At 41.2% G+C, this 18715-nt stretch overlaps 1 protein-coding gene across 1 annotated transcript in view; it reads right to left on the reverse strand.

The window, feature by feature from the left end:
- Positions 1 to 18005, reverse strand: part of LOC120037517 — a 70983-nt gene extending 52978 nt beyond the window's left edge. Inside the window, exons 1-6 of the mRNA XM_038983549.1 lie at positions 17983 to 18005; positions 16449 to 16512; positions 7506 to 7806; positions 7193 to 7270; positions 6868 to 6899; positions 5874 to 6077 (exon numbers count right to left, since the gene is read on the reverse strand). Coding sequence (XP_038839477.1) covers positions 5874 to 6077; positions 6868 to 6899; positions 7193 to 7270; positions 7506 to 7806; positions 16449 to 16512; positions 17983 to 18005 — 702 coding nt within the window. The remainder of the gene's footprint in view (positions 1 to 5873; positions 6078 to 6867; positions 6900 to 7192; positions 7271 to 7505; positions 7807 to 16448; positions 16513 to 17982) is intronic.
- Positions 18006 to 18715: the final 710 nt, after the last annotated feature.

Below are 18715 nucleotides of genomic sequence, written 5' to 3' on the forward strand. Positions count from 1 at the left end.
TACACTCATACAGGAACCACCTCCTAGTTAACTACTGGTGTTACTAACTCTACACTCGTACAGGAACCACCTCCTAGTTAACTACTGGTGTTACTAACTCTACACTCATACAGGAATCACCTCCTAGTTAACTACTGGTGTTACTAACTATACACTCATACAGGAACCACCCCCTAGTTAACTACTGGTGTTACTAACTATACACTCATACAGGAACCACCTCCTAGTTAACTACTGGTGTTACTAACTATACACTCAGACAGGAACCACCTCCTAGTTAACTACTGGTATTACTAACTATACACTCATACAGGAACCACCTCCTAGTTAACTACTGGTGTTACTAACTATACACTCATACAGGAACCACCTCCTAGTTAACTACTGGTGTTACTAACTATACACTCATACAAGAACCAGCTCCTAGTTAACTACTGGTGTTACTAACTATACACTCATACAGGAATCACCTGCTAGTTAACTACTGGTGTTACTAACTCTACACTCATACAGGAACCACCTCCTAGTTAACTACTGGTGTTACTAACTCTACACTCATACAGGAACCACCCCCTAGTTAACTACTGGTGTTACTAACTATACACTCATACAGGAACCACCTCCTAGTTAACTACTGGTGTTACTAACTATACACTCAGACAGGAACCACCTCCTAGTTAACTACTGGTATTACTAACTATACACTCATACAGGAACCACCTCCTAGTTAACTACTGGTGTTACTAACTATACACTCATACAGGAACCACCTCCTAGTTAACTACTGGTGTTACTAACTATACACTCATACAAGAACCAGCTCCTAGTTAACTACTGGTGTTACTAACTATACACTCATACAGGAACCACCTCCTAGTTAACTACTGGTATTACTAACTCTACACTCATACAGGAACCACCTCCTAGTTAACTACTGGTGTTACTAACTCTACACTCATACAGGAACCACCTCCTAGTTAACTACTGGTGTTACTAACTCTACACTCATACAGGAACCACCTGCTAGTTAACTACTGGTGTTACTAACTATACACTCATACAGGAACCACCTCCTAGTTAACTACTGGTGTTACTAACTATACACTCAGACAGGAACCACCTCCTAGTTAACTACTGGTATTACTAACTATACACTCATACAGGAACCACCTCCTAGTTAACTACTGGTGTTACTAACTCTACACTCATACAGGAACCACCTCCTAGTTAACTACTGGTGTTACTAACTATACACTCATACAGGAACCACCTCCTAGTTAACTACTGGTGTTACTAACTCTACACTCATACAGGAACCTCCTCCTAGTTAACTACTGGTGTTACTAACTCTACACTCATACAGGAACCACCTCCTAGTTAACTACTGGTGTTACTAACTCTACACTCATACAGGAACCAGCTCCTAGTTAACTACTGGTGTTACTAACTCTACACTCATACAGGAACCACCTCCTAGTTAACTACTGGTGTTACTAACTCTACACTCATACAGGAATCACCTCCTAGTTAACTACTGGTGTTACTAACTCTACACTCATACAGGAACCACCTCCTAGTTAACTACTGGTGTTACTAACTATACACTCATACAGGAACCACCTCCTAGTTAACTACTGGTGTTACTAACTCTACACTCATACAGGAACCTCCTCCTAGTTAACTACTGGTGTTACTAACTATACACTCATACAGGAACCACCCCCTAGTTAACTACTGGTGTTACTAACTATACACTCATACAGGAATCACCTGCTAGTTAACTACTGGTGTTACTAACTATACACTCATACAGGAACCACCTCCTAGTTAACTACTGGTGTTACTAACTATACACTCATACAGGAACCAGCTCCTAGTTAACTACTGGTGTTACTAACTATACACTCATACAGGAACCAGCTCCTAGTTAACTACTGGTGTTACTAACTATACACTCATACAGGAACCACCTCCTAGTTAACTACTGGTGTTACTAACTATACACTCATACAGGAACCAGCTCCTAGTTAACTACTGGTGTTACTAACTATACACTCATACAGGAACCTCATCCTAGTTAACTACTGGTGTTACTAACTATACACTCATACAGGAACCTCCTCCTAGTTAACTACTGGTGTTACTAACTCTACACTCATACAGGAACCTCCTCCTAGTTAACTACTGGTGTTACTAACTATACACTCATACAGGAACCAGCTCCTAGTTAACTACTGGTATTACTAACTATACACTCATACAGTAACCACCTCCTAGTTAACTACTGGTGTTACTAACTATACACTCATACAGGAACCACCTCCTAGTTAACTACTGGTATTACTAACTCTTAACTCATACAGGAACCAGCTCCTAGTTAACTACTGGTGTTACTAACTATACACTCATACAGGAAACACCTCCTAGTTAACTACTGGTGTTACTAACTCTACACTCATACAGGAACCACCTCCTAGTTAACTACTGGTGTTACTAACTATACACTCATACAGGAACCACCTCCTAGTTAACTACTGGTGTTACTAACTATACACTCATACAGGAACCACCTCCTAGTTAACTACTGGTGTTACTAACTATACACTCATACAGGAACCACCTCCTAGTTAACTACTGGTGTTACTAACTATACACTCATACAGGAACCACCTCCTAGTTAACTACTGGTGTTACTAACTATACACTCATACAGGAACCACCTCCTAGTTAACTACTGGTGTTACTAACTCTACACTCATACAGGAACCACCTCCTAGTTAACTACTGGTGTTACTAACTCTACACTCATACAGGAACCACCTCCTAGTTAACTACTGGTGTTACTAACTCTACACTCATACAGGAACCTCCTCCTAGTTAACTACTGGTGTTACTAACTATACACTCATACAGGAACCACCTCCTAGTTAACTACTGGTGTTACTAACTATACACTCATACAGGAACCACCTCCTAGTTAACTACTGGTGTTACTAACTATACACTCATACAGGAACCACCTCCTAGTTAACTACTGGTGTTACTAACTATACACTCATACAGGAACCTCATCCTAGTTAACTACTGGTGTTACTAACTCTACACTCATACAGGAACCTCATCCTAGTTAACTACTGGTGTTACTAACTATACACTCATACAGGAACCACCTCCTAGTTAACTATTGGTGTTACTAACTATACACTCATACAGGAACCACCTCCTAGTTAACTACTGGTGTTACTAACTATACACTCATACAGGAACCACCTCCTAGTTAACTACTGGTGTTACTAACTATACACTCATACAGGAACCACCTCCTAGTTAACTACTGGTGTTACTAACTATACACTCATACAGGAACCACCTCCTAGTTAACTACTGGTGTTACTAACTATACACTCATACAGGAACCTCCTCCTAGTTAACTACTGGTGTTACTAACTATACACTCATACAGGAACCTCCTCCTAGTTAACTACTGGTGTTACTAACTATACACTCATACAGGAACCAGCTCCTAGTTAACTACTGGTGTTACTAACTATACACTCATACAGGAACCACCTCCTAGTTAACTACTGGTGTTACTAACTATACACTCATACAGGAACCAGCTCCTAGTTAACTACTGGTGTTACTAACTATACACTCATACAGGAACCACCTCCTAGTTAACTACTGGTGTTACTAACTATACACTCATACAGGAACCAGCTCCTAGTTAACTACTGGTGTTACTAACTCTACACTCATACAGGAACCAGCTCCTAGTTAACTACTGGTGTTACTAACTATACACTCATACAGGAACCAGCTCCTAGTTAACTACTGGTGTTACTAACTATACACTCATACAGGAACCAGCTCCTAGTTAACTACTGGTGTTACTAACTATACACTCATACAGGAACCTCCTCCTAGTTAACTTCTTGCGAGTATAGGGGGTGCTGTTTCGCATTAGCATAAATTTGGTCTCCAGATTAAACTGCCTAGTACTCAATTCTTGCTCGTACAATATGCATATTATTGTTATTATTGGATAGAAAACACTCTCTAGTTTCTATAGCCGTTTGAATTATGTCTCTGAGTGGAACAGAACTCATTCTACAGCACTTTTCCTGACAGGGAGTGAGATTTCAGAAATCTTGGCCTCTGGTCCCAGGTCAGTTTTAATGTCCCTGTAAATGCTATGAGGATACAAACACTGCCCACGCCTTCCTCTAGATGTCAGTAAGAGGTGACAATTTGAATGGAGTCGATTGCGCAATCAGGGCCTGTATAAAAGAGCACAAGGCGGAAGTAGCTTTCTTTTCTTCCTGCGCCTGACGCACGATGGACGTCGGGACTGGCCTCCTTCCAAGCTTTGGTTTAGCCACTTATATATCGCCGGTCATGTTTTTACTCGTTATAGGTGTTAAAAACATCATAAGGTAGTTAATTTAAACCGTTTTATAGCAATTTATATCCGTTTAGTGCGATTTTGAGGCATTTCTTTGTGGTGCACTTTGAAGCGCTGGGCACGTTTCCAGTACCGGTCGAACGTTAGTGGCCATTTCGACGGGACAAGAGGACATCTTTCGACCAAAAGACGATTAGACCCGAGAAAGGATACATTGCCCAAGATTCTGATGGAAGATCAGCTCATAGTAAGAACTATTTATGATGATAAATCGTTGTTCTGTAGAAAAATGTTAAACGCATATTCCGCCATTTTCTTTGGGGTAGCTTCGCTTGGCGAACCCTGTATTGCACAGTAAGGATAATTTTAGAAATGTAATTCAGCGATTGCATTAAGAACTAATTTGTCTTTCGATTGCTGTCCACCCTATATTTTTTAGTAAAGTTTATGATTAGTTATGCATTAGACTAGATCACTGTCAAAGATGGCGGCCGACGTTTTCGGCCCAGGTTGGCTACTATTCTCATTGTATAACCACGTTTTTTTGTGGCTAAATATGCACATTTTCGAACAAACTCTATATGTATGTTGTAATATGATGTTACAGGAGTGTCATCGGAAGAATTCTGAGAAGGTTAGTGAAAAAATTAATATATTTTGGCGATGATAACGATATCGCTCTCTTTGGCTTGAATCAATGCTCGGGTAACGTTTGCATATGTGGTATGCTAATATAACGATTTATTGTGTTTTCGCTGGAAAATCTGAAATGTTGTCTGAATTCACAAGATCTGTGTCTTTCCATTGCTATGCGCTGTGTATTTTTAAGAAATGTTTTATGATGAGTAAATTGGTAATACACGTTGCTCTCTGTAGTAATTCTAGTCGCTTTGGTGAGATTTGTGATGGTGGCTGCAATGGCAAACTATGATTTATACCTGAAATATGCACATTTTTCTAACAAAACCTATGCTATACAATAAATATGTTATCAGACTATCATCTGATGAAGTTTTTTCTTGGTTAGTGGCTATTTATATCTTTATTTGGTCGAATTGGTGATAGCACCTGATGGAGTAAGAAACTGATGGAGTTAGAAAAGTGGTGTCTTTTGCTAACGTGGTTAGCTAATAGATTTACATATTTTGTCTTCCCTGTAAAACATTTTAAAAATCTGAAATGGTGGCTTTATTCACAAGATCTGTATCTTTCATTTGGTGTCTTGGACTTGTGATTTAATGATATTTAGATGCTACTATTTAATTGTGACGCTATGCTAGCGATGCTAATCAGTGGGGGGGGTGGGGGGTGCTCCCGGATCCGGGTTTCTGAATCGGTAGAAGTTAACTACTGGTGTTACTAACTATACACTCATACAGGAACCACCTCCTAGTTAACTACTGGTGTTACTAACTATACACTCATACAGGAACTGAGGCATTTCAAGACCCAAGGCATCTGCTCTTACCTGTGAGAAGCACCGACGATACTCATGCTCTGCTCCCGAACACCTGTAGTTCTGGGGGGGTAATCTCTGTCCCCCTGTCTCCCCCTCGGCCAGGGGGTATTGGTGCTGCTGATGTTGCAGGGGGTAGATGTTGGGTTGGGGGGGTCCAGGGTGAGGGGATTGGAGCTGAGGGTTGAACCCATAGGGGGACTCTCTCTCGCTGTGCTGGGGGGAGGAGCGGTGGAGAGGGGGGGAGTAGGGGTGAGAGAGAGAGGGGGAGTAGGGGTGAGGCAGAGGGGGGAGGGGAGGAGGGGCGCGTCTGTCAATGATTCTGTCGTGGTTGGGCTGGAAGGGAGATGGCCTGTGTGAGTGAGGAAGTGTCGATGGCACTCTCTCTCTTTCTCTCCCTCTCTCCCTCCCTCGCTCCGCAGCAGCTTGTCTCTGTCTGTCCATCTGTCTGTGAGTGTCCGTGTCCCTCTGTCCATTCCTTTCTGGTTTAGCTATAGTTGTCGTTATTAACGCCTTAGCGACAGGTGACTCCGTACTCTCCCCCTCTGTCTTCCTTTCCTCCTCTCTCCTCTCATGCTCCCTCTCTCCCCTATTCCCTTTGTGGTTTTTGCCTCCCTCCCTCTCCTTCTCTCCCCTCCTCTTCTCTTCTCCGGATCTGTCCATTTGGTCAATGTTAACAACAGTTCCCTCCTGCCCCTCGGTCTCTAGTACCAGGGTTGCTATGGTAGCATTGCCATGCTCAGTGTGGCGGGCCTGCCGGTGTAATGGCAGAGAGAAGGGAACCCTGCCGTAACCAAACTGACCCGGACGGATAGAAGAGGACCTGAGAGAGAGAGAGAGCGAGAGTAAGAGAGCGAGAGAGAGAGAGAGAGAGAGAGAGAGAGAGAGAGAGAGAGAGAGAGAGAGAGAGAGAGAGAGAGAGAGAGAGAGAGAGAGAGAGAGAGATTTAAACAGGGAAATATTACACATGATGACAGAACTCTTATCTGCTCTTAAAATGATTGACATTCTCCACAACTGGAGCCAACAGCTTACAGCCTACAGTGAGAGTTAGAGGCAGAGCACACGAGAGTGAGAGCCCTAAGGAGTCTATCTGTATGGAGGTCATGATATTGAGCAGAACTAGTGATCTAATGGCACAGCAACTCACACTACCATGACTCACATCAACCGAATGACTCAACTCATACTACTAACACCTTAACAACAACGTCTTAACATTTACATGACGTCTAAAACAACATCTACAGTAAACAGTTTCCTTGCCAACACCATCATCCAATCATACTCACCTACTAGCAGGCAGAGCCCCCCTATTGGGCAACACTGACCTTCTGCTCCCACTTCCTCCCGCCCTCCCTGTTCCAGGATTGGCTGGCCGGCGGGCGGCCTGTGCTGGTTGGCTGTAGCTGGATGGGGGGGCAGGAAATGAGGGGGAGCGGTAAACAGAACCTGGCTCCTGATTGGGTGATGAGAATTCCGGGCGATAGAGGGGAGACGTGGGATTGGAGGACTGCGCTGGCACAGCTCCTGCCCCTCCTCCTATAGGAGTGTCCCGATAGAGAGACAGTCCTGGGTTCTGATTGGATGATGGGAGTGAGGGGGGATAGAAGGGGGCTGGCTGTCTCTCTGTCCCTCCCCCACCTCCTCCCCCGTACTGGGATGGCTGGTTGCTAGAGTAATGAGGGGGGTAGAAGGGGCGCATGGCGGAGATGACAGAGCCATGGTTGGGACCCCCGGCCCTCCCTGGGAGGAACGATGAACCTCCCCAGTTTGGAGGAGAGTGGGAGAGGGGAGGAGTTAGGGGACGGGGAGGGGCTTCACACTTTCTGGTTCTCTGTGACACGCCCACTCCACAGCTCTGAGAACATCCTGACCACTCCTCCCAGGCAGACCACACCCCCTCCGGACTATTGTCCACCTGCCGAGATCTTCTGCCCGTCGCCTGGAACACGAACACACACACACACAAGAACACATCAAACATATGATAAACCAGCCAGGTCACTAGACGTCCATCCATGTCTGAGGATGTTGGGAGATGATGTGGGAACCAGCCACTAGGGGCAACAGTGAGTGCTGTTACATTCAAGGGTGCTGTTACATTCAAGGGTGTTGCGGACAGGGATGGTGGATGGAAAGTTGTTTTTGAAGTTTTTGTTTTAAGTCTATCCCAAACCTTAACCCTTACCTTAACCATTCAGAGTTCATGCCTAACCTTAAGATTTCTGAGTTAATTCCTAAACGTAACCCTAACCTTAAAAATGCAGAGTTAACTTCTTTGATATAGGGGGCAGCATTTTCACTTTTGAATGAATTGCGTGCCCATAGTGAACTGCCTCCTACTCTGTCCCAGATGCTAATATATGCATATTGTTATTACGATTGGATAGAAAACACTCTGAAGTTTCTTAAACTGTTTGAATGATGTCTGTGAGTATAACAGAACTCATATGGCAGGCAAAAATCTGAGGAAAAATCCAAACAGGAAGTGAGAATTCTGAGACTGGTCGATGTTAAAGTCATCGCCTATTCAATTCCCTGTAATATATGGATCTGTTTGCACTTCCTACGCCTTCCACTAGATGTCAACAGTCTGTAGAACGCTGAATGAAGCCTCTAGTGTGAAGTGGGGCCGGATGGGAGGTGTCTCAGTCATTGGTCTGGCAGATTGCCAATTCTTGCTCACGCGCTTTCCTCATGATATCTCCTTGCGTTCCATTACTTATACAGACATGAAGGAATGCTCCGGTTGGAACGTTATTGGATATATATGATAACAACATCCTGAAGATTGATTCTCTACTAAGTTTGACCAATTTATTCGACTTGTAATATAACTTTTTGAAGTTTTCGTCCGACGTTTGCCTGCATCTGCGCGAGCGTTTGGACACGTGTACTACACATGCTAGCAAAAGTAGCTAATTGGACATAAGTAATGGACATTATCGAACAAAACAACGATTTATTGTGGAACTAGGATTCCTGGCAGTGCATTCTTATGAACATAATCAAAGGTAAGGGAATATTTATGATGTAATTTCGTATTTCTAGTGACTCCAACATGGCGGAGAAATGTTGTTAAATCTGAGCGCTGTCTCAGATTATTGCATGGTGTGCTTTTTACGTAAAGTTTTTTTTAAATCTGACACAGCGGTTGCATTAAGAACAAGTGTATCTTTAATTCTGTGTAAAACATGTATCTTTCATCAAAGTTTATGATGAGTATTTCTGTTATTTGACGTGGCTCTCTGCAATTACTCCGGATATTTTAGAGGCATTTCTGAACTCGGCGCCAATGTAAACCGAGATTTGTGGATATAAATATGCACATTATCGAACAAAACATAAATGTATTGTGTAACATGATGTCCTATGAGTGTCATCTGATGAAGATCATCAAAGGTTAGTGATTAATTTTATCTCTATTTCTGCTTTTTGTGACTACTATCTTTTGCTGGGAAAATGGCTGTGTTTTTCTGTGGCTATGTACTGAGCTAACATCATTGTTTGGTGTGCTTTCCCCGTAAATCCTTTTTGAAATCAGACATGTTGGCTGGATTCACAACATGTGTAGCTTTAATTTGGTGTTTTTCATGTGTGATTTCATGAAAGATTGATTTTTATAGTAATATATTTGAATTTGGCGCGCTACATTTTTCCTGGATTTTGGCCAAGTGGGACGCTACCGTCCCACCTATCCCAGAGAAGTTAATGCCTAAAGAGGCACAAAATTGGTTAGAGAAAAAACAAAAAGAATAGGAGGTACTTATTCAAGAACGATCAAGTGTAATGTTTTACAAGAATAAAGCGAATTGGATAGAAAATGGTGAAAAATGCACAAGTGTTTTCTTGAATCTTTATCATAGAAATGTTACCAAAAATAATTTACAGAAACTCGTTACAAATTATGGAGTCATCCATGATTCACCAAATTATATTTGGTATATTAAATATTTTAAGCATAATGTTTTCTTTTCAGTCTCCTCCATTTCCACTGAATGATGTTAACTGTAAAGCTTTATATCCTAATAATAATAATGTAAAATTAACACATTTACAGAAAGACCTGTGTGAAGGCCAACTTACAGAAGAGGAACTTTTTGACACAATTAAATATTTTCAGTCTGGAAAAACACCAGGGCTTGAAGGTATACCAGTAGAGGTATATCAGACCTTTTTTGATGTACTCAAAGATCCGTTATTAACATGTTTTAATTACTCCATTATTAGCATATTTTTAATTTGTAGACGTTCAGGTACTCAACAAGAAGGTCTGATTTCATTACTACTAAAACAGGACCGTGGTGGTTAGTATAAAGATCCAGTCCATTTAAAAAACTGGAGGCACCAAAAATCCTGGTGAAATGCATAGCACATAGAATAAAAAGGTTTTACCAGATATTGTTCATCCTGGCCAGACAGGTTTGGATGATATATTTGAGATAATATACGACAATTACTTGAAACAATTGAACATTATGGAACATCAAAGATACCAGGTCTGGTCTTCATAGCAGATTTTTAAACGGCGTTTGATAAAGAACAACTAGAATGTATATATAAATGCCTGGATTACTTTATATTCTGTGAATCTCTTATATGATGGGTTAAAAGTCATGTACAGCAACCCCAGACGTAAAATAGTAAATAATGGTTACTTCTCAGAGAGTATTGAGCTTTTAAGAGGAGTAAAACAAGGCTGTCCGTTGTCTCCATATCTATTTATTATGTCCATTGAAATGCTAGCTATTAAAATTAGATCCAACAAGAACATCAAGGAGTTAGAAATCCAGGGGATAAAAACAAGTGTCAATGTATGCCGATGACTCAAGATTTTTCTTAAGTCCGCAATCTGGATCCCTGCACAGTTTCAATGAAGATCTTGATCACTTTTCTAGCCTCTCTGGACTAAAACTTAATTATGACAAGTGTACCATATTACATATTGGATCGTTAAAAGACACAGTGTTTACACTACCTTGTAGTTTACCAATAAAATGGGCGGATGGTGAATTAGACATACTTCGTATTCACAACTCCAAAAATATAAATGAACTTACCACAATCAATTTCAATAAAAAGATAGCAAAAATAGATAAGATTCTGCAACCATGGAGAGGTAAACACTTGTCTATTTATGGAAAAATCACATTGATTAACTCTTTGGTCCTATCACAGTTTACTTACTTACGAATGGCGCTGCCTACTCCAGACGAGTCGTTTTTTAAATCATATGAGCAAAAAATATAACATTTTATTTGGAATGCTAAGCCAAACAAAATTAAATGTGCTTATGTATATAATTAATATGAGTTTGGGGGGCTAAAATTATTAAATATTAAAGCTTTAAACCTCTCACTAAAAGCTTTACTCATACATAAGTTATATTAAGACCCAAAATGGTTCTCCAGTAGATTATTAAGAAAGGTTCATCCTTTGTTCAAAAATTGCCTTTTTGCCTTTATACAGATTACAACTTCTTATTTCCAAAAAGCTGTCATTTTCTGTAATTGAAAATTACATTTTGTTTAAAACCTGTTAAGGCTAGGGGGTGCTGTTGTCACTATTTATGGAAATCGTGTAATTTTTGAAACGGCTTCCTACAAACTTCTTGATCGTACAATATGCATATTATTATTATTATTGGATAGAAAACAGTCTATAGTTTCTATAGCCGTTGAAATTTTGTCTCTAAGTGGAACAGAACTCATTCTACAGCAATTTCCCTGACATGGAGTCAGATTTCACACATTTTGGCCCCTGTTCTGGAGTCAGTTTTAAGGCCACTGTTATTCCTATGAGTATACGGACACTGCTTACGTCTTCCCCTGGATGCCTTTACGTGATGACGCTTTGAACGGTATCGATTGCCCAATCACAGCCACTATAAATGAAAAAATCCTGTAGGTAGGACCTCTTTTCTAGGTGCGTCATGCGCGCGGAGGATACCGACCTACTGTTTTTCCAAGCATTAGTGTAGCCTGTTATATTTCTCCGGTCATATTTTTACTCGTTATAGGAGTTAAAAACATCATAAGGTAGTTAATTTAAAGCGTTTTATAGCAATTTATATCCGTTTAGTGCGATTTTGGGACATTTATTTCTGAGCCACTGTGAATCTCTGGGCACCGTTCCAGTTCATGCCGAACGCAATGTGCATTTCTGCATGGCAAGAGGACAGCTTTCGACCAAAAGACGATTAGACCCAAGAAAGGATTCTTTGCCCAAGATTCTGATGGAAGAACAGCTCAAAGTAGGAACAATTTATTATGATAAATCGTGTTTCTGTCGAAAAATGTTAGTGGCTTAGGACGCCATCTTTTTTGACGTAGCTTCGCTTGGCGCAAACTGTATTGAAAAGTAAGGATAATTTAAAAAATGTAATTCCGCGATTGTATTAAGAATTAAATTGTCTATCAATCGCTGTCCACCCTATATTTTTTAGTCACGTTTATGAGTATTTATGTATACGACTAGATCACTGTCTAATATGGCGCACGGCATTTTCTGACCAGCTCGGCTACTTTTCTCATTGTATAACCACGATTTTGGTGGCTAAATATCCACATTTTCGAACAAACTGTATATGTATGTTGTAATATGATGTTACAGGAGTGTCATCTGAAGAATTCTGAGAAGGTTAGTGAAAAAATTAATATCTTTTGGCGATGTTGACGTTATCGCGCTCTTTGGCTAGAATCAATGCTGGGGTAACGTTTGCATATGTGGTATGCTAATATAACGATTTATTGTGTTTTCGCTGTAAGACACTTAGAAAATCTGAAATATTGTCTGTATTCACAGGATCTGTGTCTTTCGATTAGTGTATGCTGTGTATTTTTACGAAATGTTTTATGATTAGTAATTAGGTAAGACACGTTGCTCTATCTATTTATTCTAGTCGATTTGTGACGGTGGGTGCAATTGTAAACTATGATATCTACCTGAAATATTCACATTTTTCTAACAAAACCTATCCTATACCATAAATATGTTATCAGACTGTCATCTGAGGAGGTTTTTTCTTGGTTAGTGGCTATCAATATCTTAGTTTAGCCGAATTGGTGATAGCTAGTGGCGTTGGTGGACAAAGAAAAAATGGTCTCTTTTGCTAAGGTGTTTACCTAATAGATTTACATATTGTGTCTTCCCTGTAAAACATTTTAAAAATCGGACATGTTGGCTGGATTCACACGATCTGTATCTTTCATTAGCTGTATTGGACTTGTTAATGTGTGAAAGTTAAATATTTTAAAAAAATATTTTTTTTGAATTTCGCGCCCTGGCTTTTCAGTGGGGGGGGGGGGGTCCTAGACAGGTTAAAGTATCGCCCTTTCTTAAACAAGCCATACAAAGCTGGTTACAATTTCAGTTTTATCCTCCAGAAAAGATAGAACAAATATTACAACAAATGTTATGGTTAAACTCTAATATACTGATGAATAAAAACACATTCTTTATGGATTTTTTTGGGGGGGAATGTTTGCTCAATCCAAACTTACAACCAACTGATTGCAGCATTACCACAAATATGGAGGAGGCAAGTGGAAAAGGGAGAAGGTAGGAAACTTGTTTGCTTGCCATAAATTAAAGATACAAATTGGCTGAAAGGAACTGGCATAAATAGAAAATATACCAGTTTCATTTGAGAACAAAAATGTTGACAGCTGTGCCATACAGGTAGCAAAATAAATGGGAAGAGATTTAGATGTACCGATTCCACGGCACATGGTTTATGAACTGGTACAAAATACAACACTTCAAGTTTTTCAATTTAAATTATTATACAAAATTCTTGCCACCAACAGAATGGTATATATATGGGGCATACAACAATCTCAGCTCTGTAGATTTTGCTGCGATGAGACAGAATTACTACATAATTTATTCTGGTATTGCCCCTATTGTCAGGACCCGGTGCGAGAAACAGTCACTAATAATCAGCAGAACCCAGAAGATGAGGCAGACACAGTAGTTCTAGAGATGGTGGTTTAATAAAAGAACAAAAACTTCAGGCAAAGAATCTAAATCCACAATGTCCAAAAATAAAGCCAAGAGGCACAAAATGGAAATCCTCAAAAATGCAAAAGAAACTCCACAAAGTGGTAAAAACAGCAGAGAAAAACAAACCTCCAAAAACTACTCAAAAATACACACAAGAACTAAACCAGAGAACCTCTGGAAAATCCAATAAGAGAAATATATTTACAGAACAAGGCTTGGGCTGGGGCTGGGTGCTAACTTACAAACACTGAGCAAAGAACTGAGGAACACACAGGGTTTAAATACAAACAAGGGAACGACCTACAGGTGCAAACAATAAAAGAGCAAGGAAAAAACAAAAGGTTCAAAAAAGGTGCAATGGGGACATCTAGTGACAAAACCAGAACAGTCCTGGCCAAAACCTGACACCTATGTAGCTTGTTTCTGGTCACAGGTTCAGGAATGGTGAAGAAAATCACAACATTCATTTAAAATTAACCTTACAAATAGCAGTTTTGGGCGATTTTGAATCAATAAATAACATAATAATACTCGTAGGAAAGGCTTTCATCTTTAGCTCACAATCTGTGGATACTATAGAATTAGAAAGATTCAAAATGTATGTAAAACATCACAGCACAATTGAAAAATATATGGCACATGGAAACCAAATGAGGGTCATAGGTGGGATGGGCTGAGAGTGGCTGAGGGGTGGGATTAAAGATATTTTTGTTTGGTAATGTATTATTGTTATATGATTGCTTTATATAAAAGTACCATGTACCGTGGGGAGAACAAGTATTTGATACACTGCAGATTTTGCAGGTTTTCAAACTTACAAAGCATGTAGAGGTCTGTAATTTTTATCATAGGTACACTTCAACTGTGAGAGACGGAATCTAAAACAAAAATCCAGAAAATCACATTGTATGATTTTTTTTTGTTGATTTTTTGCAAATTAATTACTTAAAAATCATACAATGTGATTTTCTGGATTTTTGTTTTAGATTCCGTCTCTCACAGTTGAAGTGTACCTATGATAAAAATTACAGACCTCTACATGCTTTGTAAGTAGGAAAACCTGCAAAATCGGCAGTGTATCAAATACTTGTTCTCCCCACTGTATGTAAAATGTGTATGAAAAATGTGTATGTAAAATGTATATGTAAAATGTATGTATACGTAGCAGAAAAGCTGTAAAAAATATATATATATGTTTGTCTTCCTAAGAGGGGGGATGGAGGATGGGTTAATAAAACATTTTTAAAAATAAAAATAAACTTACCCTTAAACACTTTGAAATTTGATGTTTGGAACATCTTTGAAGTTTGACGTTTGAGAAACATGGATGAACGTCTAATTCTGACGTGAGACTGTGAGAGCTTGTTGGATAAACATGTAGTAAACATGTAACAAACATATTCAAGTGTTTCCTAGACAGGCCTCTCTAGTTCTGTTGGCCCCTGCCTGAGCAAATCTGCCTTCAATTGGTGTCAAAGTTTCAGTGCCAGAATCCCTGGATGTTGTTCAGCGGGCTAGGAAATAGAAGACGTCTAAGCTAAGTTCACTTATGCTGGCAGTAGCTTTAAAGCAGTTTTATGAACTGAGGAATAAAATCATCAACTGTGTGGAATATGGATGGATGGCCTTGTGGAAGTGCTGTGGCACAGCCAGCTCTGGCCTGGCATGCTGAACGCAGTGTGCTATGTGTGCATGTGCGTGTGTAACAGGCAAGGCTTTGATGTGTTCCTCTGTGGATCTGTTTAAATGTTTCTCATTTCATAACTCAGAGCTCTCTGTGTGTGTGTGTGTGTGTGTGTGTGTGTGTGTGTGTGTGTGTGTGTGTGTGTGTGTGTGTGTGTGTGTGTGTGTGTGTGTGTGTGTGTGTGTGTGTGTGTGTGTGTGTGTGTGTGTGTGTGTGTGTGTGTGTGTGTGTGTGTGTGTGTGTGTGTGTGTGTGTGTGTGTGTGTGTGAGTTTGTGCCTGGTTAGCAGAACAGCTAGAGAAAGAACCTGAACAAAAGTTTCCATTCAGCAAAAACCAGAACATGAGTCTGCGCACCACCACTCTGAGAGAAAGAGCGTACATGCCTGTATGTGTATGTAATAGTAGGTATATGGACATAGAATGTGTATGTGTGTGTGTGTGTGTGTGTGTGTGTGTGTGTGTGTGTGTGTGTGTGTGTGTGTGTGTGTGTGTGTGTGTGTGTGTGTGTGTGTGTGTGTGTGTGTGTGTGTGTGTGTGCGTGCGTGCGTGCGTGCGTGCGAGCGTGCGTGCGTGTGTTTTATTTCTGAGCATGTCCAGGGCTACAATAGGTCAAATAACGGCCACACCTGTCTCTGTCTCTGTGTCAGAGGACCACTCCGCCACCAGGGGACTTGGGTAATGAGTGACATCACAAAAACACAGCTACCACAGAGCCGAGACCATTACTGACTCACGGCCACTGACCCGGCGCCAGAAATGACCACTGGTGCTCACACAGTGAGATGGTGCACCACTCACTACAGGCTTTCATGGGCTAATCCACCAGGACCCTAAACTACGATTACAGACACTAATCGCCTCGAATCACCATCACTATGGTAAAACCACTACTCACCTTTTTCTTCTCAGCCTTGGTCAGAGAGGATGTGACTGCCACAAAACCCCACAGCACATAAATCCTGAGAGAGGGGGAGGGAAGAGAGAGAGAGAGGAGATAAAACGATGAGGGGGATAGAGAGGAAGAGTGAAGAGGGGTTTAGTAAACAGAAGCAGATATGATGACTTTCCTAACAGAGGATGTATTATGGGGATGCACTGTATATCCTCATATCCTAAGACTATCAAAACGCTTCAGTAGCTTCATAAACGATATAATTTAATAGTCAACACATACTTCTCTTTCCCTAACAGTCCAGAGCCTGTCTAGTAGCTGTTTAATAAACGTTCTATCATGAGTAAAAGCACCGTGCGTAATGTTTCTTTCATTATAGGACATACTGTAAAACTAACTCTCAGCAGTTCAGTTGACATTCTTTCGAATGTTCCTGACCTTGCTATGTTAGAGGTGCACACTATGAGTCGTTTTTTCCCGGCGCCGCGTGTGAATTCAGGAATAACTGTTTATTTGACCTGGCGGTTCAGCAGCGGTTCAGCGGCATACATCTCAATCAATCTGACCGCGCCGAGAAGGTGCAAACAAACTAATGCGCCCAAACATCAGCCGTGTTGTTCCTCCCACCTGTCCACACCCTGTGGCTTTAAACACACAAGCCCACATCCAAACGCAATCACTCGCAATCCCAACTCATCATGTACATTTGTTTCAATAGTTTGAGACTTGGAGAGAGGGGCCTGCGGCTTTGGTGTTGGTTTATGTTGGTCACATGATTATAGGTTCCTTTAAAGTGCTTTTATATAGCCACAAACTCAGGACGCGGACGCATGCGCACTGGGCTAAAGTAGATAATTTGAGATGCACCAACACAATTATTGTGTGAACTGTGAAGACACACCACAATCCAATAACATCACCGCAATCACAAATCCGCAGGCCACATGTGACCGCTGTGACTGGTGCAGTTTCTCCAATGTGTGTACCGCCGCCGTCTCCCCTCGGACTGAAACCCTCCCCACAGTCCCCAGGCCCACACTAGACTAAACAATTATCCCAAAACCACAGACAAAGGTCCCGCACAGCCTGACACAACAGATCCGCTCTGCCTGAATTAACGACCCCCTACCCGCGTCCACGTTTCTCTTTACAGTGGCACATTGTAGAATAGAGAGAGAGAGAGAGCGAGAGAGGGTGGACAGGGAGGGAGAGTGGGAACTGTTACTAAATCTGCCCAGACATAGGGAGTTTTAACCTCAACCCCAGCCCGAGGGAAAATTCCTTCTACATATCGTGCCCATGCAACGCAACACATGCGCGTGTACGCTTCACCTATATGCTATAGCACACACGGGATCTTTATTCACAACAGTTGACTTTTCAACAGTTTTAAATGCGTGTAGATAACATATACTTACTGTACACTACTACACTTACTGTAGGCTACATCGCCACTGAAATACAATTTGGTTAGAAACCTTTCGCACACATGAAAGCGTGGAGCAGCTTATCGGTCAGTAGAGTCCCCCCAATTTACCTGCACAGAAACCTGAGACGCATTCTCTCGGTGGCCTCGCCCTGAAGTATTCCCCCTCCGGTAACGACTTTCTGACCACCGTATATGTGTTTTTGTTGATTCCCGGGGTGAGTTATTATCCGTTCCTTTCGGTGATAGACAGAACAATCGTTGTGTCTTCTGTGTGGTTGTGAGAGAGGGTTCCTTCGCGTGCTCTCTCTCTCGGTCCCCCTCGTTCTGTCACACTCACCCACTCCTCCCTGGATTCGGATCGGGGAAGGGTTTCAGAGTTTTTTTTCTCTCGTTCACCCGACAACTTTTTTTGTCCTTGTTTTAAACTGGTGTGACGTCTGGCAGCCGGGGGGCCTGAAGGGGAGAAAAAGAGCGATACAAAATGGACAGATTACACAACTCTCTCTCTCTCTGTTTCTCTCTCTCTTATCGTTCTCTCTCTCTCTCCCTTCCATATCACACACGCACACACCAAACTGCGGGCACCACTCTGACTAATCTATAATTGAGTAACCGAGAGCCGATTTCTGAGTTGCACAACAACCCTCTATAAGAATGTTCTATTGTACAGACTTGTTCTGATCACTAATAATCATCAACTCATTGTTGACAACTGCTCAGGGCTCAGAGTTGGCAGCGCTGACAGTAGCACCCCGTGGCGCTGACCGCAACCCCCTTATTGTTTTAGAGCCAATAAATTAAATAAAAACAATTCAAGACTATTGTTTTACAACATTGACTA

This window comes from Salvelinus namaycush, unplaced genomic scaffold (genome assembly GCF_016432855.1).
Source record: "Salvelinus namaycush isolate Seneca unplaced genomic scaffold, SaNama_1.0 Scaffold174, whole genome shotgun sequence".
Classification (NCBI taxonomy): domain Eukaryota; kingdom Metazoa; phylum Chordata; class Actinopteri; order Salmoniformes; family Salmonidae; genus Salvelinus; species Salvelinus namaycush.